General features: G+C 40.5%; 1 protein-coding gene across 13 annotated transcripts in view; it reads right to left on the bottom strand.

Annotated features, from left to right (window-relative positions):
* Positions 1 to 23,443, bottom strand: part of dmd (dystrophin) — a 360,279-nt gene that overhangs the window by 3,933 nt on the left and 332,903 nt on the right. For 10 of the 13 annotated variants that reach the window (XM_049569632.1, XM_049569631.1, XM_049569634.1 and 7 more), the window contains 10 exons: positions 22,518 to 22,684; positions 20,558 to 20,669; positions 19,445 to 19,581; positions 17,782 to 17,820; positions 15,695 to 15,760; positions 9,956 to 10,021; positions 7,060 to 7,218; positions 4,574 to 4,817; positions 2,857 to 2,971; positions 2,513 to 2,602 (listed from right to left, as the gene is read on the bottom strand). In XM_049569632.1, the coding sequence (XP_049425589.1) occupies positions 2,513 to 2,602; positions 2,857 to 2,971; positions 4,574 to 4,817; positions 7,060 to 7,218; positions 9,956 to 10,021; positions 15,695 to 15,760; positions 17,782 to 17,820; positions 19,445 to 19,581; positions 20,558 to 20,669; positions 22,518 to 22,684 (1,195 nt within the window). Of the gene's footprint in view, positions 1 to 1,715; positions 1,742 to 2,512; positions 2,603 to 2,856; positions 2,972 to 4,573; positions 4,818 to 7,059; positions 7,219 to 9,955; positions 10,022 to 15,694; positions 15,761 to 17,781; positions 17,821 to 19,444; positions 19,582 to 20,557; positions 20,670 to 22,517; positions 22,685 to 23,443 lie in introns of all 13 variants that reach the window. The other 3 variants (XM_049569639.1, XM_049569643.1, XM_049569640.1) reach the window with 2 other exon arrangements.

Below are 23,443 nucleotides of genomic sequence, written 5' to 3'. Positions count from 1 at the left end.
ACAGTATGTGAGTACAGTGGTGATTGGAGGTGACTACCTAAACTATCTTGCAGGCTTTGCTTCATGTATCAGTGATTAAGAGCTCTGCACAGGCCTTTTTCAAAGATACCCTGCTCCAATCACCTGCACCTACCATCACATCTGATTTGTAAATTCTGATTGAAAAGCTTTCCCTAAGATTCCTTTTTAATGTGACCAAGAAATCAGCAATGATTTAAGCCCGTAGCCTCAGAATAAAAACCCCATGATGCTATTTGGATCGTAAAATGTCAAGCAAACTCCCTCTTGCTTAGGTTTTGCTTCAAATGTACAATGAGACCAGCTTGGTTCCAGATCTATGAATCACCGCCCACATCTCCCATTTTTTAAGCAAATGAAAAAAATCAATGGAGTGAAAAGTCTGGTGATGAGGCTACAATGGCACCCCTAGTGGGCCAAATACGAGCACAAAGGAACATGCAGAAAATGGCACAGCGGTAAACAAACAGGTCGTGTTTTAAATTCACTGTTACACTCGGACTGTTTTGAATGTTTGCAGGAACAAATAAATCATTATAAATATAACATTAATGACACATTTTACTACACTTTGTGAAATGAAACATTGTGGGAATCCACCATTTTCAGAGAAATACAATGTATGCCTCAGAAATAACAGAACATGACAGACATCTAGCTGTTTTTTTTATCACATTAAATTGTGGTTGCATCATAGGGTGAGCCCCACACTGTGAACTGTAGCGTGGCATTAACACCTCATCCCAAATCTACATGCACACAGAGATGCTCTATGCACACACACACACACACACACACTCATACACACATCACTACTCCCTACTGTGCAGAACAGAGCGTCAGTGTGACAGAGGACAGAAAAGGGAACGGAAATTAAAAACAGGGACAGGGAGGGAGGACATAGATGTTTTTTTCCACTGCATCACTGTACCATGACATTTCCACTTTTTGGGATGTTTTATGCAGAGTTCTACTCACGACAACATCCAAAATTCAGTCCCCTTATTAAGCCAATAATTAGATTTTTTTTCTCATGGTTTCGGATTCTGATAGAAGCCAAAGTGGTACACACATGGTACTTGCATGAAATGGAAATAATCCTTCGAGGCTAAGGTAAAAAAAAAAACAGAAGTAGGCTGAACTAGACAATCTAAGTATATTTAATATACTTACAAGCAATGTACTAAAAGTGTGCTATTTTCGATGTACTAAAAATCTACTTGGTATGCTAGTGGTGCTATTTAAGATATAAAAATTGTTTCAATTTGATGCACTTGCCTGTTTTATTATGAGACACCACTGAAATGTACATAAATATACTTAAGTACAACTTTCTAATAGTGCTGTAGTGTTGAAAAATGTACCAGTATAAAAAGTTTGATTAAAGAATATTTTTAAAAAGTACAGCATTATTAATAAAAGATGTACATAAATAAATTTAAGTGCATTTTAATGGTGCCTTAAATAGTACAGTCAAGTCCACTTAGTTTTATTTCAATATGTCTTAAGTAGCACTTATAATATATTAATTATATATCAAGTACATTTCTAATACATTAAAAATAGCACACTGTTAGTACATTAATCAAGGGCTCATGGAAGTGTTATAAACTGAAGTGTACTTCAGTACTTTTTTAAATTTGGTGGTGGGGAAATGAGATGAGACGGTGGGGGAGAGAGAAAGCTGAGCCACTAACCTCTCATGGGTGTCCCCTTCTCCCTCCTGGCTCACAGAGAAAAAGAGGGAAGGAAGAAAAGAGAGGAAGAAAGAGGAAACACAATCAGCCTCGTGTCGGTAACAGAGAGGAAGAAAAACAAGTGAAGGGCAGGTAACGCTTTACTTTAGGCTTACAGCTGTAATTAAGTTTAATGAGAGCATTTGACTGGAAGGAAAAAGGTACACACATCCAAAAAACTCTTGAGCAAAGCAGGAAGAAAAAGTACCATGTTATAATTAGCAATTTTGTTCTGATTTTATATCATGCAATTTCCATTTTTCTCTTTACACTGTAAAAAGTGCAGTGTGGTCACCCAGTGTATTTTTTATCCCATAGGCTAAACTATGTATTTATCCTGGATGTTTTCTGTTTTACTGAGTTCTTCTCAGAGCTGATAACAGGAAGTTTATTAGGTGGCATCCTGAGGAAGACATGTAGAGAACCTCCCAGCATGCAGTGAGGCAACAGTGATCAACATAATTGTCATTCTGTTTGTTTCTTTTGTCTGACTGTTCATGTTGTCTGATGATGGTTTCATTCGCATGGTAATCTTGACCTACAGCCAAAGCCTTTTAAGACGAGACAACAGAATATAATGTGATGTTGATGCTGCTTGTGTCTAAAAAAGATTTGATCGATGAAAACCTTGTACAGCCCCTGTGAGTAGTGGGAGCAGAGAACAGAACTCCTACGTTTCCCTGACTAGACTGGGGTTTGAAACCTCTGAGTGACAATGTGGACAATGTGCGAGACACGGTGGTGTTGGTGCTCCATACCCTGGCTATGAGGAAAGGAATTATTGAGCTGTTCCATCACTTCCTCTAGTCCAGATGCATCTTGGGAAGGGCTGGACAGCTCATCATCACCTGAAACAAAAAGGAGATGACGCTTTTCCACTTTCAAAAGTCAGGCTGCTAAAATAATGACCAGTCACGTACACACACACACACACACACACACACACACACACACACATTTCAACAGTGCTTTGTCGTCAGATGTACAACACTATCCAACAGCATGGTCTGTACAAGCTGTGAAATCAAACACCTCTATTTATATCCGTGCTTTTAAAAGGGTGGATGCATATTAAAGGATATAAGTGTGTGTGTGTTCTTACCCATTGTATCAGTAGTCTGGCTGGCAGCCACACGGAGCAGAGGGAGGGAGGAGTCGGAGCGCTGAGAGGAGGTGGAGGGAGAGGACAGTGCTGTGCCGTTCACCTTGGAATCCGTCTGACACACACACAGGCACACACATGCATTAGATACACAACAAATTGGCAGCCACGCCGCACAGCTTAATTAGAGGAGTCAAAAGGGAAGTGAAGTGTGTGTGTGGGACCAAGGAGTTGGCCTGATCCTCTGTGTGTGTGTCAGCTGTTACTGGCAGTCAGACAGTGTGGAGGAAGCTACTTCAGTCTGAGCTCACTGGTGGGAACTTCACATCAACTTAAAGGCTCTATTTTTTTTGGATCCAGGAAAGGAGCTGGCTCCTCTGCTGCTGGTCACTATAGCATGTGAGGGTTCACTGCCTTGCTCAAGAGCATGTGGAACGTCAGATGTTGGACAGGCAGAGGCTGTTTTGTAATAATTCTGTGCACAGTCTGGTGAGGGATCTGAAGCAGCTTTACTAATTGCACTCACAGGATTTGCTTTTCTTATTATCTCGGTCATCTCTGTAGTTATATCTGACTGTGGGGCTGTTGCCAGCTTGTGCCAATGTGACTTTCCACCTGACTGTAACTGGACTGAAACACTATCTGCACTTACATAGACATTTTCATGGACATTACATGGACATTTTCTGTAACTTTTCTATTCTATATTTATGTTCTTCAGTGTTGAAGTGCTTTGAGTTACTTTTTATTCATCTTAATATGTTTATTGTATGTTTAATGTATGCAACAAAAACCAAAGCAAATTCCTTGTAAGTGAAAACTTGGTGATATATCTTACTCTGATTCTGATACTGATTCTAAAACAAGGGGCTCTGATAAGATGTGTGTTTATATGTGGCAAAGTATTTAATCAAAACATAACCTTCTGTGATTGGTGCAAAGTGGTTCTACCTGCTGTGAAGTGCCTAGTTTTTTTTCCAACTTCACTGAAAATTTAACTTGTTTAATACATAAAGTAAATCAAGTGTTTCCACCTGTTCAACAGATCAGTCGTAAGTACCCTAAGTGTAACCCAGGTTATTTTCTGCAGCTATAACGTACAGATGTCCCCTTAATTCCTCACATGCAGACTATCAGTAGACACAACAATTTACCAGTGTTCTCTAAACGTCATATGCAGGCAACTGGTAATGTTAGTGACAGATTGTTATGACCAGTGACTCCATTATTCAGCCTGTAACAACAACATTGCATAAGGCCACTGTTTGAAAATCAAAAGCAGATTTCCGAATCATTTTTGAATTTATGAACAATTCTCTGCCAAAGTCAGCAGAGGGAAGATCTCAGAAACAGCTGTTGCGGCATGTCATATGGGGCACATGCAGCAGCTACTGGACGTCACCTAATGTGAACCTATGTGGTGCAAATGTGCAAAAAGAAACCTGACATCTAGCAGGTCTCATGATATGGTTAATAATCACACGTGAAAATCACGTCTTTTAAAAACTGATGATTATCAATGTGAATATCCTTAACAAGTTTTTGTTCAGGATGTTGTTTTTAGACAAAGAGCTGAGGCATGTAGGTTAATTAAACAGTTGATTTGAGCAGCTACACATATCAGACATTTATATTTGGTTAATGGACAAAGTATGCACAGCATATATATGAGTGTGCCACAGTTTGTGAATGAGTCCGTGTTCCTGCTGGTGTGTACCTGCTCCAGCAGCTGTCTCAGCCTGTGCAGTTGGGACTCCAGCTGTTTGTTGTGGTCCTCCAGTATCTGCATCCGTGCCTCCAGACGTCCTTTATGCTGCCGCAGCAGTTTGGCCTCGGCGATGAGCTCAGCGTCGCGTGCGCTCTGAGGCGACACCGGGAGCATCTCCGGGGGCGACGGCAGCGGGGACAGGCCCTTCCTGTCGTGGGCCTTCTTCAGACGGTCGTACTCAGATTGCAGCTTCCTGCGGCGAGGGCAGCAGAGGAATTAATCCGCTGCGGCAGCTCTGATATACATGTGAAATACCAAACACCTACTGCTGGGGAAAAAATGTGATCTTTTGTTTTATTGATTATAGAGGGGAAGCTGGGTCACTGCAGCAACACAGTGCGAGATATAAATAAAACAGTGACAGTAAACATCCATCAGAAACAGACATCCCCCATGCATGAGACAGTCACTCTTTATCTTTTTGTTTCAACAAAATCCCCCTGTTGGAATAAACAAAGGGAGGGCTGAAAGAGGAAGCCTATTAAAAAACACCATGTCTGCTGCAGACGTCAAATGTTCAGTCTTTATTGATTTCTATTTTAGGACATTTGTATCCTAGGACTGATTAAATCCGAGGCAGAGAGGAGGACACTGGTACTTGGCTGCCTGCCCTTTCACAAGAACATTTTCACTAGGGTTGAAGATTCATATAATTAAATCATAGACATTTTCAGGCCCGTTTAAACCCTGTCAGAAATACACATAAATCCAACTTAGCACTTAAAATAAACATGAACATTAAAAACTTGATCTATGTGGCTGGGTGGAGTTTTCACTAGAAAATGGGACATGGCAGCAAAACAGTTTTACAGAAGGATAACACAGGATTTCTCTCTGGCTGTCGGGTAATTACAGTATGAACTGTAAGATTAAAGAGAACGCACAAGTTGCCTTTTCCTCTAAAGCTACACTGTCTAATTTTTGAAAGAAGAAATACCGCAGTATTCTTCCTACAAATGAAAAGTTATATTCAAGCAACTGAACACACCCTTGCTCATTTGAATACACTCAAGGGTTATACAGCTACAGTCTTAATGCTACCGTACACTAGAAGGCTTTGAAAAAACTTTGAAAAGACTTAAGTCTGATGCCCGCTCACATCTGAAGACAAGGTGAGTTTTTAGTCACACACTATAAAGTTTTGCAAAGACTGGGAAACTTGCAGGGTCACTATTTGCAAGACTACAATTAGATTCTGCTGGAAAATATTACACCAAACTCCCTTTAAGAAAATGACATTTAACAATTCGTTACGTATCCACAAAGACACATAACTCTAGAAACATAAGATAAAAGGCGTCATATGTCAACAGTATTCTTGTCAATTCAGCATCAATATAATCTATAAAGACAAACTGTATTTGTGTCCAAAGGCTCCTGAGGCATTCCCAAGCCTGATGAGATATATAATGCCCTATCAGCTGGACCTGCCTGGAAAAGCTGAGGAGGCATCCCCATCAGCTCCCTCCTATCAATCTCACGCTCCACTTTACCTCTACTCGTAAACAAGACCCCAAAGGACTTGAACTACTTAACCTGGGGTGCACGAATCAGAGAACTGCCAACTTTATTTATCGGAGGGGTTTGTGACCCTGTGAGCTTTGATGTTGGGGGCAATAACCGCCAGTAGGGTCTCCCAAGGCAAACTGGTCCCAGGTGAAGGGCAAGACTGCTACCCTTTTCCACCAAAATTACCATGTATGCCTTTCTTTTTTTAATCAGATATCATAAATACGTCGGAAATCTGGTTAGTAAACAACAGAAAGCAGCATGGAGGCCAATGAAAATGTTACGGTGGTTTCTTTTTGTTTTTAATATCTGTTACTTATTCAGTCTGTCTTTCAATCTTGGTGCGAATGGATTTGTAGCGCACGTCCCAGGAATTAATGTCGATTGTAACCTTTCCCATTAAGAGAAAGGCCAGATGTTAGTGGTTGTTGGTGGGTTTTGTCGAGTAGGAATGGAGCTTATGACCAATTAACAGAACCCATATGAATCAGCTAAGAGGGAGCTGAAGCACCTCGTCAAGAACAAAGACATCATGGCCCCCTGCTGGAGCCAGACCCAGGAGGTGAGCTTGCCGGCAAGCATCTGATTGGACACAGCCGTAAAGAACTATATGAATCCACCACCCTGCGGGCTCACAACTGCGTGCGGTCACTTGCATCGTCAGATAGGTGGTAGGCAAAGGCGTGGATCTAGACATACTGACCCCTATTTTCAAGGTTTCAAGATGCAATATTAAAATGTGAACCCCAGACCTCTGAAAAACCTAGCTTATAGAAATATGACTGTTTCAGATTCAGGGAGCTCTTTGTCATTTATGCATGAATCAAGTCTCTTTAACAACAGATCCTGCTAGAGTTAGAGCCAAGTTCAGGTTAGAGTAAAGATGCAGCCAACAGGATTTAATAACGAAGGGTACATTCACTGACCTGTTCTCCTGCTCCAGGTCGTTCAGGACCCTCTCCAGCTCTCCCTTCTCCTCTGTCTCCATGGAGATGAGGATCTGTGCAGGGCTACGGGGCTGGCTGAGAGGAGAGCCTTGGTTCAGAGACTGGCAGTAGTGCTGGATCAACATGTGCTCGTCATCACTGCAAATGCACACACACGCCAAACATAAACACAGACAAAGGAAAATGGAGAGGGGGGGGGGGGAAATCAGCAACTGACTAAAAGAACAGCGGAACAGGACTGCACCACAGAAGAAGAGTCTAAAACACAGCGGGGGACAGAGAGAGGGCCAGAGCTGTCGTCTTTACAACACATTTGTCCTGAACTCTGTTTGCAACACTGGATATTTTGGAGCGATTCGATTAGCCACACTCTGCCAACTCAGACCGATCACACACGTGGCCCGCGGAGTTTTGGAGGGTTTTAATTAGGCCAGGTATTTGGATGCTGCTGCGTTCACTGCACTGCTTTCAGCTCAGCCAATCATCCACTCTGAATACTAAAGGAGCTGCAGATATGTGCTGGTGAAAACAACAAATCCCCTTTAAGACGACTGCCGACTTGAAAGTAGAACTCATTATGGGAGGAGTGTGTAGCTCTCTGTGCTCTGGTTTAAAACAGCTTCTGGATGCTTTCTGCTCACATTTTTCACTTCATCAAGCAAGCAGAGTTTTAAAGTTATGTTGATGTGTTCCACTGGAGCCGTTCTTTTGCTTCAAATTTTAATTACAGGCTTACCTTTGCATGTCAGATTCCATGTGCAGTTATTACAAAGAAGGGAAATTTGTCTTGCAGCCATACAAAATATAGAATGGGTGCATGGATTTGAATATTTGATACATAAATAACACTATAATACATGGACATGTTTTACATCTGAATGCATCTGGAGACTATTAGCTGTTAACATCTGTGGGATTAAGTCTGATTTTAAAGTTTAGAGTTAAGTTTAAAGCCAAAGTTTCTTTTTAGCTTGCTGAAAACAGTAATTTAAATAAAATCAGAGCACACCTGGTGACTGCATCTTCTTCATTTGAATAAAAAACAGATGTTATGCATATTACACAGTAATACATTTTGTAAGATGAAGAAAAATATTACTCCGCTTTTACAGTTTTGGTTTTGGGGTTTGACCCATGTTGTGGACGAAAAGTAAGGATTTCTCAGCCTTTGCTGCTTTGATTCAGTTTCTCATAAGCCACTTTCAACTTTATGGAAGTGTAATATTAAATCGCCAACGCACTACTTCAATCACTTGTCACTTAGTTTATCAAATATTACATGTAATCTACCAATGGCCACTCAAGTTACCACAAAGTTACCGTCAAAGTACATTACACACTAAATGATTTGGACTCATAAACGGATGACTGCAAAGAGGATTTACGTTCAATAAAACTTTAGAAGCAACAGTTTTATTTTTGCTACCATTTTTCACAGGTTTAAGTTAAAGGTCTAAGACTTCCCTGGTCCTTAAAAGACACAAAATTTGGTCACCAATTTCTTAAAATTCATATTGGTAAGCACTTGTTTTTCCAAGACAATCCATCCACCTGACATATCAGGCATATCAGGATGCTGATTAAACAGCATTGTTACGACACAGGTGTGTCTTGGGGTGGTCATGAAGGCCACTCTAAAATGCAGAGTTTTATCACACAACACAAGTTTTAAGATAGCATGGCATTGGCAGGCTGACTGCAGGAATGTCCACCAGAATTGTTACCTGTGAACTGAATCTGAATTTGGCAGTATATCCAACCGAGCTCACAACCACAGACCCCTTGTTACCACACTAGTTCAGGACGTCCAAAGGAGAAGTGCTCAATTACATTGTTTTAAACAAATTTGTGATCAAAATTTGAGAGAATTGAGTCTTTTGTGTGCACAGAAATGGTCTTAAACCTTAAAATTAAATTCGTGAAAAATGAGAGAAAAAAACGAAAGCATCGTTTCAGATCATCTGGAGACTTTGGCTGTTAAGAATTTCTGTCAAAGGAATTTCAGCATCGTGTTTATGACTGAAATCTAATTTTCAGAACCCACAGATGTTGCTTGCTGGTTAAATTGAGAAATGGAGAAGAGTAAAGCACCAGTACTTAAAATAAAAAATACGAAATGTTGCTATAAAAATCAATGCATTTTAATGGAATCACCACGGTCTGTGGATTTTCTCACTCACAAAGTCGATCCGAATTTTCAGATTAACTTCTACTTTGGAGAACTTTGACCCACGAGTCTGGTGAGAACGGACCTTAATGCTAAAGGCCAAGATGCTCACCGTGATTTAAATTATTACGATTTTGACCAGCTCTAATAACTAAACAGCAGAGTTTTCTGTTCCTCTCTCTGTACCACACAAAACTTCCTGTTTAACATAATTAAATTCCTTTGTACTATGTGAATACAACATTTTTGAAGACAGGGAATCAGTGAAAGCAAATGCATAGTTACAATGATGAGTTTAAACAGAGTGTGGACGTATATGCTGACATATATACTGTACATTTTACTAAACTTCCACTACTTGGGATGCTGGGATTTTGTTAACGAGCTGCATATGAATCTAATATACCAATCATAATCACCCAGAGAAAATCTTATCCCTGAGGACAATATCAATACAATACATGAGATGTACTGATATTACCTGGTAATATCAGATAAACAGTAAATCTGTATGGGATACGATGGTGCAAACACAAATGAAACCATAATATGTATCCAGAATATTGAGCACAAGTAAACACAGTCACTGACAAATATCACAACCAGCCAATGAAAACAAAGAAGACAGAGCCAGTTCACACACAGTGAGCCAATCAGTGGGTGAGGAGGTTGGCAAAACAAAGCAAACAAACAAAAAGCGGTTCTCACATGCTCTCATTGGGTGAGATACTGTCATTCAGATAAGAGCCATTACGATTCTCCATTTCTGCTAACCTGCGGAGGGGGGAGAAACAGAGCAGTCAGTCCCAAAACCAAACGGTCCAGCAAGTAGCAGATTGTGGAGGGAAAATCCACCTCAAAACAGAATTCAGATATTTTACTGACACGATTGTGTTTTTGTTTTTTCAGGGTGTAACCTAATGTGCAGGTTGTCCTGTGATGGGTAAACTCCAACTCTGTGGGAGCTGATTTTCACAGAACTAATGGCAGAAAATGTTTCCTGATGGGAGGAAAATGAGGATGGGTGTCTCCAGTTACACTAGTTGTGCGAACAGCAGCGGGACTAATGAGGGAAATTTTGGTAATCATGATGTTTTTTGTTGTTGAGACTGTTGGAGTTCCTCTGTGTTTGGCATGTTGTTAGCATTTTACCCTTTCAGCTGTAGGTGGTAACTTTTATATGAACAACTTTTTTTCATAACTGCTGAAACTGTCACTACATCCGCACAGCAGTACATGAGAGAGATTATCTGTGAAATAAAAAATCATGTTCCTCTGCCTCCTTGTAGTGCTTCTTATGTCGTTTGGATGAATCCACTGCAGCTGAAAGAAAACAATCAGAGCTGAAGAGTCTAAAACGCAGCTGTAAATCATGTAAATCGTAGCTCGTGGACTGTGATCAAACTGGGCAGCGCTGATCAAACATGAACCAAGATTCTGTTACTGAGTTGCCTATTTCTCACCTCAAAGGTTTCCAGAAACATATTTTAGTGTACTGTTTAGCTGTAAAATGAAAACGCTTTTAGAGCTGCCCCCTGAAAGTCAAAGATTTAAACCCCCATTCAAACTCTCAAACTCTGGAAAAAAGGAACAAATAGTCATATATATTTGTATTGAACTGGCAAAACCGATTCAACTGACATAATTCTGAGTCGGGTATATCCCTATAAGTTTGTGATGCGGCTTCCATGTTCAAAAGAGTCGAGCGAAAATGAAGCACTGCCCACTGGCTGGAGCAAACTTTCTCATTTTACAGCCAAATGGCACAATAACATATGTTTCTGTAAACATTTGAGGTGAGAAATGGGCAACTCAGTAACAGAATCTTGGTTCATGTTTGATCAGCGCTGCCCAGTTCGACCGTTTGACCACAGTTCACAAGCGGTGAATTCTTGCAAATGCCATGAGAAGCACTTTAAGAAGGAGGAGGAAGATTATCTGTCTCATGTACTGCTGTCAGGATATAGTGACAGTTTTAGTAAATATGACAAAAAGTTAACATGGTATGCTAGACACACTGTGTACAGCCCTCTGTATCCTGCTGTCTATTGCACTTTATTTTATAGTGTTTAAAACTGACACACTATAAACTAAAGCTGCACCTTCAGAATGTGGCCTTTTTATATTTTATACAAGTTGGCTCGTATTGTCTTGAAAGCTGCTGCCCTATAAAAGTGGCAACTGGCAGATGTCTAACACATAATACTGCCATTTGGTCTGACTGACTTGTGTAACAGCCTCACTAACTGTGATTTACAGTGGTCACATCTCTGGTGCGTTTAACATATGTTAAACACAGGATCCAGGGAGGGTTTAAACAGACAGACGTTGGTTTCTTGCAAAATACTATGGTTTGTTTTTGTAATTCTTTAAAAGGAGTAATTCAATATTCTATTTGCTTTTGGCAAAGGTGAATCTCACACTGTGTTATCTATCAAGCTAAAGCCAGGAGTCGACTAGCTTAGCCTAGCATAAAGACTGGAAATGGGAGGAAACAGCTAGCCTGGCTTAGTCCAAAGCTTAGAAATATTTGTTTTTACATTTCAGTTTTGTAACAAACATTAAAAGACACGTTTATCAGAGAGCTTTAGAGGTTGTGGGAGTTGTTTTCTTTGAACATTGGAGTGAGCAAAGCAAGCTGTTTTCTCCTGCTTCAGTCTTTATGCTAACCTAAGCTAACCACCTTCAGACTCTACTTCCACAATGACCAGACATGAAAGTAATACTGAACTTCTGAGTAACTTAAATTACTAGCCTAGTTGTATCTTTACGAAATACCTTAACATTTTAGGGAACTGGCTATTTGCCGTTGCTCTAGCTCCATATTTAGCCTACCAATCTTCATGTTTCATTCTTTGCAAGAACCTACTTTTATCATGTACAGAAGGTGGACAGATGGACAAATGTCTTTTACAGAACATAAGCAATGCACTTAATATCAAATAGTTTTGTTTTATTTGTTTTATTGTTGTTTTATTCATTTTGTTTTGAGATATCTGTCTCTGATATTTTAGTTTTCATAGAGACCGTTTTTTTTCTCTCGCAGAAAGTAGTTCCCATAAAAATACACTGCTATTTAAGCTTTAAGTGTCAATTTTTAAGGATGTTTTGAGCCCTACAAACAAAATTCTATTCATCTCCATTGTATTTGGGTGGAGGCAAGGGAGATAAATATATGCATGGCTAGATACCATTAGCAATAACTGAGAAAATATGTCTTTCATAGCTCTGTTGAACTGATACTTAAACCCTGGTATTATGTTTGAGAAACCAGAGTCTGGCCATTAAGACGGCCTTGTAAACAAACCTCCCGGCTGTGCTTCTCAAAAGATCCATCATGATAAAACAGCTATGAGCGAAAAGCCAAAGATTTAAATTGCCCTGTCGCTATCTCCACTAGATCAGTTTCCTGGTGGTGTGAGTGTGTGCCCAAAAAGTAAAGACATTTTGGGGGTTTTATCAGTGCTCAAATAAAAAAAAAAAAGAAAGAAAGAAAGCTTGGTGCTTGGCAGTGAGCATTTAAGCAGATGGACTGTGACAGACTGGCATCTGCCCAGGCCTGTGTATTTGTACTCATAAGCTGCTGCACGCTACAGAAACAAGAGATAACCTTGTAGTTTGGGGGCCATCAGCTCACTCAAGGCTTAATTATGTTACTTCTTTGCCCTACCACCTTCCTTTAATCTGCTGGATGGTATCTGGATTCCGCCAGATCTTGACACGACAGGGGCTGAGAGCACAGGCCTGGAGGGAAGCATGTGACTCAGCATGTGCGTCCGTCAGCATGTGTGTATTTATATATATATATGTGTGTGGTGTGTGTGTGTTAGCCTGAGGCAACAGTGAGTGGTGTCAAACACTCTCTGGCAGGGATCAAAGACTTGGCCTGTGGCTCAGACCTCACACTGACTCTACTGAGAAATGCCAACAGTGGCCGACTGACTGATTCAATGACCGATTGATCAGCTGGTTGATTGACTCATAGTTTGATTGATTTGACTGCTTCTTGTTCCTCAGCGGTGGGTTTCGGGGAGCAGTTAGGATCACTGCAAACTGCAGGAACACTGAAATGTTTTGGTGAATAAGCTCTGATTGACTCAGTGTGGCACCACAACAATATTGATGGGTATCCTCTCCTCTGAGTCCAGTATTGATGAGGTTTTCGAGCGCACATGCTGGCGCACTGGATGGCACAAGCAACATCTCAGATGCATTAGCATATACTGGACTCTCACTGCAGAACGCTTATTCACCAAAAAGTCAATGCATCACTCCATCATGTGAACAGATTCAGTTTCACTGTATGCAAAGGGATATCTTGACATTTTTGTTCAGTCGTATACTATTTGCTTCCCTGACAGAAAAATCATTCAGTATTTAACCAATGGTGCAAAAAGTTAGATGTAAATACTGTTTTTCTTTGATGAGAAAACCCCTGCAGTTATAATACGTACAAGTAAAGAGTTTCACATAAAATGGTAAATACTTTGTGGTACAAAGAGTCACATGGAGTTTGTCAAGGTATCCCATTCTCCATTGAAAAAGAAAAATCAACAATCGTGCATAAACTAATTTCAAAGCACTGTCATATACAGCCATAAATATCTGGAGTGTTGATCTGGAATTAAATGTTTCAGATGTTAAAAGGTACAGGTTACTCATAATTGTGAGACTGTGGCTAAATATGCAACACTAGTGTTGTTTTGCCAGCAGGTCTTAGAAATGTTATCAGTTGCTGTTAAAGGGTAACTTCAATATTTTTCAACCTGGACCTTATTTTCTCATGGTCTTTTCATCTAAGTGACTAATTGGAACAACATTTTTTTTTTTAAATTGGTCCCGTATTGAGTGAGACTGCTGCAACCAGCAGTGTCAAAACAGGCTGTAGTGTCATCCATGGGGGCAATTGAACACTGTCCACTTACGTCCACAAAAAGTGCTTGTTTCTGACACTGACAGACTCAGATTATTTAAAGTATCGGACACGATAATGATAAAGACCCCTACAGAGATAGACCTCTTTGCAGAAGAATTAGATCCTTTTTGATTAACTGGTCAAACTCACCAGACTTCATTTAAATAAACGGGGAATTCTATCCTCTTACACACTTCCTTCAAAGTCAACAGAAGCAAAACAAAACTCCCAAAAACCGCCTTGATTCATCTTCCCACTGTTCCAACAATCACAAATTCTGGTCTAGCTGGAAGAAAAAAAACTTAATTAACCCAGTTAAATGTGAAAATATGATGGCTCCAAACATACTTAAATCACTGTTTATTTTATGGCGTAGGCGACTGTGGCGCTGTTTCTGGTTAAACAAAAAAGATCTTCCTCTTAATCAAAAAGGTCTACCTCTGTTAGGATCATTTCAATTATCTTGTCAGACACTTATAACAACAATCTGATCCTGTCAGTAGCAAAAACGAGAACTTTTAGTGAACATAACTTGACAAAGCTCAATTGCCTACAGGGATTACACTGCAGCCATTTTTGCACTGGTCTTGTTCAATCCTGAAAAAGTTTTATGTGTTATTGACAGTCATTAAGTCATTCGTATTTTAGTTTAGAGAGGTGCTGATCAACTGTATGATCATTTTGAAGGGAGGATTAATTACAGGACTGTTGTCTTAGACTGCATTAAAGGTGTACCTAATAAACTGGCAACGAAGTGTAGTGAAATGTACCGAAATGCAGATATGTAGACACAATTGAGAACTTAGTTTCCTGTACCTTTATCTCATCTTCAGGGGAATATAGAAGATTTGTGACCATTGTCTCCTGTATTAAACCACACGCAAAACCAGACAGTTTTTGGACTCACTGTATATGACATGTGCCTGAAAGGTCGGTTCACATCTTTAGTGTTAGCATTTAATAGGGTTGCTCTGGCTAAATTACTAAAATAGACCCACTGGGTTGCGAACAATTGCATTCACACATGCCTGAGTGGGTGTGGAAGCTTTCACTAGATGAGAATAATCTGACTTGTTCTGGGGTAAAAATACCTCTAATATGTGACTAACAGCTTTTAAATACCAAAAAGCTCTTTAATGATCAGCTTTTAGGTCTATTAAGTGGAATGAACATGAGAATTTGGACTGCAAGTTCCCCGGAACGGCGTCAGCAAGGAATTAGGGCAACCGATCCCCTGTGAGTTAACGGCTGCGTGAACACAGTGGGGGGAAGACAGACAGCCCATTGCAGGAAGTGTGCTGTGCTTTAACATTTTCTCCAAATTCATTATTCCAAATCACATCAATCAAAATGTTTCTGGTGTCTGAGAGAGCTCTCTGGAGGAGCCATTATTTGCAAAGCTCACAGGGCCGAGGATAGCAGCAGGGAATGCAAAACTGGAGCACGAGGAAAGGTTATTTCATTGCATCCTGTTCGCAACACTGTGAGTCTACACTGCAAGGAGCCGCTGCTGAATGCAGATAGTGTGTTACCGGTTGGCGTAGTGCTCGATCCGAGTATGTGTGTCGTCATGTGAGAGCTGTGGGGATGATCCGGGCCTGCGACAGAGAGACAGAGAGGGAGACAGGAAAAAGAGAAATTCAAGAATCCAACCAGGAGAGACTCATTAATCCCAACACACACACACGCGCGCGCACATGCACAAGCTGCATGAATCCAGCTATGAGGGGAGCGACAGTACGAGGCACAGATGTGTGGTGGTGTGAAAATGCTCTGTAAATAAGCTCCCTGCTTGTATCCTGCACTCCTGGCTTGGAATACATTTGCCTTCACTTCAAAAGATGCGTCGGATCTGAGATCTCACACCTTGTCTGCCGAGGGAAAGATCAGTATTTTGACATCATTAACCATGAGTCTCTGAGGATTCTACAACTTTTCCTGCAGTGTTTTAGTCCTTGAGAAATTAGGGTTTGACTCTATAAAATCCTGAAAACTTCCCTTCACAAAGGCACCTTGACGTTTGGAAGTTTTATCTGTCAAGAGGCAAACAGATGAGTTTTCAGCACAAAGTAAAGGTAAATGAAAGAGGAAAAATGTCAGGATAATCCAAAAACATGAAATTATGTCTTAAAATAAAATATGTCAGGAGGTTGTTCACCATAGAACACTTTGGTACATCTTTCTTTACTACAATTCTAATGCTTGATTCGAAGATATATGCCACTTACTGGTGTGCAGCTACCATTTTACAGACTTATGGCCCTTATTAGCATATCACTTATGTTAAACTGATGCTAAGTGACATTAACTGCTGAAAATGATGTGTTGCTGCTGTTCGTGCCTTATAGACATATTGCCATTCACGTTTCACTGTCAGATAAGACTTTTCACAGACTCACTGATGATGTGACACTTGTGTTTTAGTTGATGCCATACTTGCCAACCCTCCTGATATTTCTGGGAGAATCAAGTTTTTCATTGCCCTATCCGGATTTCCTCCAGAGGTCACAATTCTCCTCCATTTCTCACAATTTATCACTAGACACATTTTGTCCTTTGTGTTATGACAATCTGTTTCTGAACTGTAAAGCAAGTATATACCAAGCCCTACGACTCAATGTGTCAGTGCTCTCTCCAACCCTCCAGAGCCTAGGAGGGAAGGGAAGCTGGGGGACGGCTGCCGGGGGGACACAGTGTCTCTGTGTTGGCCGCTTTCGGGACGCTCTATTGGGGGTTTTAGGGGTACCTTGAGAGTTGGGGGCTACCAAACACATAATCCAAGCCAATACTGAGTACTGGTGTTATGAATGTTTTCTGATTGTTTAGGTAGTGGGTCTGGCTGTAGACATATCAACCCTGTACGATGATCATATTGAGTGTAGTCTTGGACAAAAAACTGGCCCACAATGCTAATGCTATTTGCTAATGGACATTATGTCAAAGTGTGGCATCTATCAGTGGAACAGCAGGGCTGTTTAATTGGCTAACTTTCACCACTGCAGTATACCTTAACATATATCAGTCTATGAAGCTGAAAAGTCATATATACCAGTAAAAAGCAGTGTACAGAATACTAATATTCAATACCACTCAGAACTGATACATGACACTTTACCACAAGTGGCACAAAAGTAGCCATTTTTGAGTGTGAGCGTTGCTGCGATCTAGACCAGGTGAACAGGTAGATTTCGAATCGGTCAGAAACTGGTTAATTAACGTTAATAATCAAGTCATTATTTTACAGTTTTTCCTGGCCTTGATAGTTCTTGTCGAAAGTCAGAATCAGAAGAGTGAATTATCCTGAATCTCAGATGTGCAGGTGAATGTGGGGTCAAGCAGCAGCAAGAAACTGTGAGATGTAAACCACCACGACTACAAACAGAATGGCACTACACAATGAGTGTGAAATGGGTGGAGTTGAGAGAGTGTGTGTGTGTTTGTGTATATGCAAGAGAGTGCAACTAAAAAAAGAATTTGTGTGTATAATTAAAAGAAGAAAATATAATCATGTGTTTGTTGCTGTATTTGAGCAAGAGAATATTTGAACACAAGACTGAATGTAGATGTTCAGTGTGTGTGTGTGTGTGTGTGTGTGTGCATGTGCCAGCCAGGTACTCACGCATGGTCTACGGGCCAGAAGTTGATCAGAGTGACAGGACTGAAAGACAAAAAAATGTGAGATGATGACACAGGAAGTGGGAGGACACTGCACAGCAAGGCATGATGGGGGCTGTAGTATGACGGGGCAGCAGGGGGGCGGACAGGGAGGAGTGTGAAACCAGACTGACACAAACAAGACATAGTGATAAAACAGGAGTTACTGCATAGTGCATGTCACACACATACACACACAAAACAGACACACAGTTACAATTAATACTCTATACTATTTCAGATATAATTAATAAAATACTCATAATATGTGATGTATCAAACCTTCATGTGTGCATGCACTTACACGTGAGTGCATTTGTCTTTAAGAAAGTGAAGTCAAGAACATCTATCACACATACACAATATGAAGGGGTGTGTGTGTGTGTGTGTGTGTGTGTGTGTGTGTGTGTGTGTGTGTGTGTGTGCGCGCGCGCTGTTGCATCGCAGAAGGACAAACACAATTCACAGTAACACATTAATCCTGGATGAAATGACACTGCGCCTGTATATCTGTATATGTGTGTGGGTGTGATCACTCTCACATTTGCGTCACCCTTCAAGTCATCAATCGCTTTAAAGACCATAAGTGCCTACAATTGTAAAGCCTTTACAATATGGAGTATTGCTGTGTTTCTTCTTTCATCATTTACATTACAGAGTCTTTGTGTTTCAGGTGTGCAGATATTCATATCGAGCCTGCAGCACTGAAAGCTCGGCCTTGACTGAATAACAGAGAGACATTCATCATTCTTCTTCAAGTGCCATTACATCCGTTATTACTGACTGTGTAGCTTCAGCTAACAGTCATATTAAAGGTCATCCGGATTTCCATAATCATAAGTATTCAGCCCGTGTTTAAAGCTGGGGAAGAGAGTTTCATTTTGGCAATACTGGACAAAAATATCAAAGTAAACTTTAAGCATATCGTTATTCGAGTGGACTGAGAAGAAACTAGACTTCTGCATCTCCCTGTGGCTCTGTTTTCAGGCTTTAGAACATCAGACTTCAGCCAATCACAGGTCATTTTAAAATGCAGATGCATGTGCACTTCCCGTCGCTAAAAGCCTGATTCAATGGCGGAGAATCCTGCAGAGAAAGTTGCTAGTCCAGCATTGGCAAAAACTGCCAACACTGCAAAGCAACCCAACAATGGAAGACGGATTTATCAACAAGGGAGTCTAAAAGAGAGTCTGACAACAAACAAAACAGAAGACATGTCAATATTGGCAAAGGGATTCAGAGGTGGAGAGAAAATACTCCTAATAGTTTAGCCTTCTGCTAACTGGAGCCAAGGGGTCATGGTTGCTGCTTACAGTCACCACAACTTCTCCCACATCCCTCAACAATAAGAAGCATAAAACACATAATTGACACGGATAAACAAACTACTGCACACACTATCACAGATAAATATGTTCTGAGACTGCAGCTACACTGCATTGCATGTCAATACATGGTAGTAAATGTGTGTATATATGCATGGATTGAAATTAGATCAGAGAGTTGTGAGCTTTCAGTGTGTTTTTGTCTACTTCAGGTCAATAAATGGGAGTGTCTCTCAGTTTGTAATAAAACCTAATTCTCTTCGTGTGTGTGTGTGTGTGTGTGTGTGTGTGTGTGAGACTCACGTTTCCATGTTGTCTCCCTCCAGGATGGTCTGGACAGGCAGGTAGCCCATGCGTGGGTGTTTGGCGAAGTAGCGCTTAGTCCTGAACTTGTTCTTCAGCACCTTGGCAAAGTCCCTGACATCCTCCCCTGATGTAGTCTGGTGAGGCACAGGGCACAAAGGTGGCTTTGTTTACACCATGGGAGTGGGGCACGCTCACACACATGCGCACACACACCTTGCAGAACACACTGCTAATTTATTTCAAGGCCCTTTTACCTTTATTCACACTTCTAGTGAGTGCAGTTAATGCCGTCTTTGTCGGGCCCAAGTGTGTCATTACAGTAAGAAGAAAGAGGAAACAGATTTATGACTCTCAGCCAGGGCTTCAGTGTCTTTATTTCAGCCTCAGGTTTTCCATGACTTTCTGTGTTATGTCAGAGATTGTCTACGACCAAAAATATCTAATTTCTGTCCTGGTGCAGAAGCTTGGTCTGTACCAACTCATGAGAAAAATAGCTGCAAAATGCCCCACTATAATCTCATTTTTTTTTCATCTCTATTGCTAATTTCCCTGTGGCCACTTTGGGTGACATTTGGGTACCATCTGATTATGTCACTACCACAGCAACAATGGTGGTTAGGTAAAATAACCATGGTGTAACCCCAAAATCACAGAGTAAGTTGTACAAAAGATGTGCTAAGGAGTCAGATGTTCAGTTTTTCCAGGAAGTACATTTTGTTTTAAAGGTTTTAAGCCTGTTTTTTATTTTATTAGCATTAGCATTATCACAGTTAGCCATAGTTGTAAATGAATGTAAAAACCAAACTTGAGGCTTTAAAACAGGAGTCCACAAACCAATGGGTGATGTGACTACAGTGGCTATGTCCATTATTTTATACAGTCCATGCTGCTCACCAAATGAAAGGTGTGTTGAAGGCGCAGCCAGGATGTACACTGGGAGAAAAACGCATCCACATTCTCCACTCAAGATTAATTTACTGTGGCAAGCTTTTGGCTTCCACTTCATAACTGGAGGAAGAAAATTATTCGACTTTCTGGCACCTTAAAATTCACATCTTCACCGTTTTCATTTACACAATGCAGAGCAGGAACATATAAATGTATTCATACCGGAGTGCAGTACTCGACCATGGGGTACTGCATCTTGTGTCCCTTGGCGACGCGACCGGAGAAGAAGCAGCTTTGGCAAATGTCATAGTTGAAATGTTTCAGACTCCGATATCTGGGGGAGAGAAAGAGAGAACGAAGGAGGGAGGTCAAGAAAGCAAAAGAAGACAAAAGGACAAGGAGAGCGGAGACGTGGGAGGGAAAAGAAAAGAGCGCAGATAAAAGAGAGCAAAAAGAAAAAAAGGAGATGGCGGAGAATCAGGAATAGAAAAAGGGAGAGAATCAATAAAAGAGGGGAATTTACGGTTCTGTCTCCAGGGCGGGAGTAGTTAAAATTCTTTCAGCTCTGTACCTAAATGAGATATTTATTCTCTGGCCCTGGGACACTTCATTAAAATTTATCACTGCTCTTGTAGTGAAGGGGCCCACCAACAATAGGACAGACACACCTCCCTTTCCAGGTCCCAACCACTGGTTGAGGAAAAAAACCTCTTGGGCTTCACCAGCATCTTAAGGGCTGAGGTTACAAATATGACTGCAGTTCTGTCAGTATAATCAGATCATCAATCATTCACATGTACAAGCGGGCTGCTTTACTGCTCCGCTGTTGCTGTTGAATTAGATTAAGGAGACAAACAGGATCACAGCCTTTTCCACAGCTGGATCTCAGGTCTCTTAACTCTGTTATAATAACCCCGAAAAAAATGTTTTATTTTTACTTGAGAAAACTCTTAAAAGGAAAATTGGTGAATGTGTCAAATTCTCTTTAATCCCTCTTACGAATCTGGTGAGTGCCTCTCACATGTGGCCCAATATGAGCAGAAAATATGATAAACAAGAAATATAAAACTCACTCCCCTGTAACATCAATTTGGCAATTATCAATGCAGCTTCTCTGAATAGCTGCTGAAGCTTCGAGTTTCGAATAGCTGATTATAAAACACCTCACGGGCGTCGAGATAAAAAGAACAGCTTTGTGGAGCAAACTAGGGAGCCATCTCTCTTTTTCATTTGTTCAAGTGTCTGTACAACACATAAAAAATAAATATGGATACCTTGCTTCTCGTCTACTGCGCAAAATAAAGAAGAGCACTACAGGGACAAGAATGCTCACTCTTCTCTCAAAATCAAAAGTTTTTCTATATTATCTCCATGATAAAGAGCAATGTTTTCTCCCTCTGACATTCATTGGAAACACTATGGTGAGATGCAAATATGTTTAACTCTTTAAAGTAAAGGGTTTCCCAGACAGAAAAAAGATACAGTGGACACAGATTTCCTCACGTGCTCCGTCGATGACCCCAAGATACTAAAATCAAAGGATATGTATCATACTTGGGATATAAGATGCAATTTATAATAATAATCTGTTTCTTCTCAGATTACATTGATAACATAACTAATAAATAATGTTTTGAGAAGGAATAAGTTAAAATGTTGTTATGATGGTTGTTTATTACAGTCAATCATTCAGTTGATAGTCCTTGTATGTTAAATATGTTGGTGTGATAAGGGTTAAAATATATACATATAGATAGCTAATGGGCTGCTGATATATGCTATAGATTAAACATGGATAGATGAAAACATATTTTATCAAGTCCAGAAGCCAAGGATCTCTATGTGCACTCAAATCCAGTTCAACCCTCCTGACAATGGAACCTTGAAGGTTCTGTACTGCACCACAAAAGAGCATAATTCTCATTTACGTTCATTTGGGCTTAATTGAAAATGAAATTAATTCTGTGTTTTATTGCCCACTATGTAATGAGATGAAGATTATAATGCTCTACGGCAAAATGGCTCTGATTTCTGCTCATTTCTTTTGATTAGACATTCAGATGTGCGGCTCATAAATTGGATTACATATGGAACATTCACCTATGAAGCCAGAGACAAAAAAGTGAACTCTTTAAGGCACGTTTGTACTGTAAGATTAAAAGTGGTTGTGCTCCAGCTGTACCTGAATCCTATGATGGGACACTCCTTGCAGATGTTACACTTGGCCTGGTGCTTGGCGGTCTCGGCAGCAGCGACACGGTGCAGGACAGGTAACCACACCATGGACTGAGGTTCCAGGCGCATCCAGTCCAAGAACATGGCCGCTTCCAGCTCGGGTTTGTTGTTAGCCTGGGAAGAAGAACAAATTACATGTTGGCATTGTTTGCAAATATAACAATGAATAAATTAATTAAATCTTTCTGTCCCACACAACACAATCCTAGAGCACCATTTATAAATTAATCCGTCCCTTAAAATAGTCCAAAACAAATTCTGCAATGCAATTTCCTGATATTTGTAATGTTTGTCAGAAACTACAGTGACCAGCTGTTTAGGAAATCACTGAGCCTTTTATCATATCTCGTGCTCTAAATGAAAGAATCGGACGGAGACAACATATTGGCTTCATCCACCCAGAAGAAGGATGCCGTGTTCAAGCCTCATAATAACTGAAAATGAAAGCAGATGCCTTCTGTTGGTGACAATGATTGAAATTAGCACTGACAGACACAAGTGCCAGAACATAATTTATACATATTATGTCTGCAAAGATTTCTCAACTTCTAATGCCACTGAAAAAGTCTGTGATGCTTCAAGGTACAAACAATCAAGGAACCAGATTATTATAACCACAAAAACATGAAGGCTTGATGTTGACAGCTCACATATATCAATGCTTTTATTAGCGCTTCTGTCAATCAATGTGTGTGCAAAATGCCTTCAATGAAATCATCGCAATAAAGCAGACATAGACAGGAGGCTCCACATGCTGATTTTTATTCCCAGGGGACTACGATTCCAGAAATGACAATTTGATGCTTGCTACGCCTGCCTAGCTCTCCATTCTTGCATACCACATGTGCAGTTAACGATGACAAGCATTGCAGA

The sequence above is a fragment of the Epinephelus fuscoguttatus genome, linkage group LG24 (assembly GCF_011397635.1).
Source record: "Epinephelus fuscoguttatus linkage group LG24, E.fuscoguttatus.final_Chr_v1".
In the NCBI taxonomy this organism is placed as follows: Eukaryota; Metazoa; Chordata; class Actinopteri; order Perciformes; family Serranidae; genus Epinephelus; species Epinephelus fuscoguttatus.
Note: the sequence above shows the minus strand (reverse complement) of the source record. Positions and strands in the feature narration are given on the sequence as shown.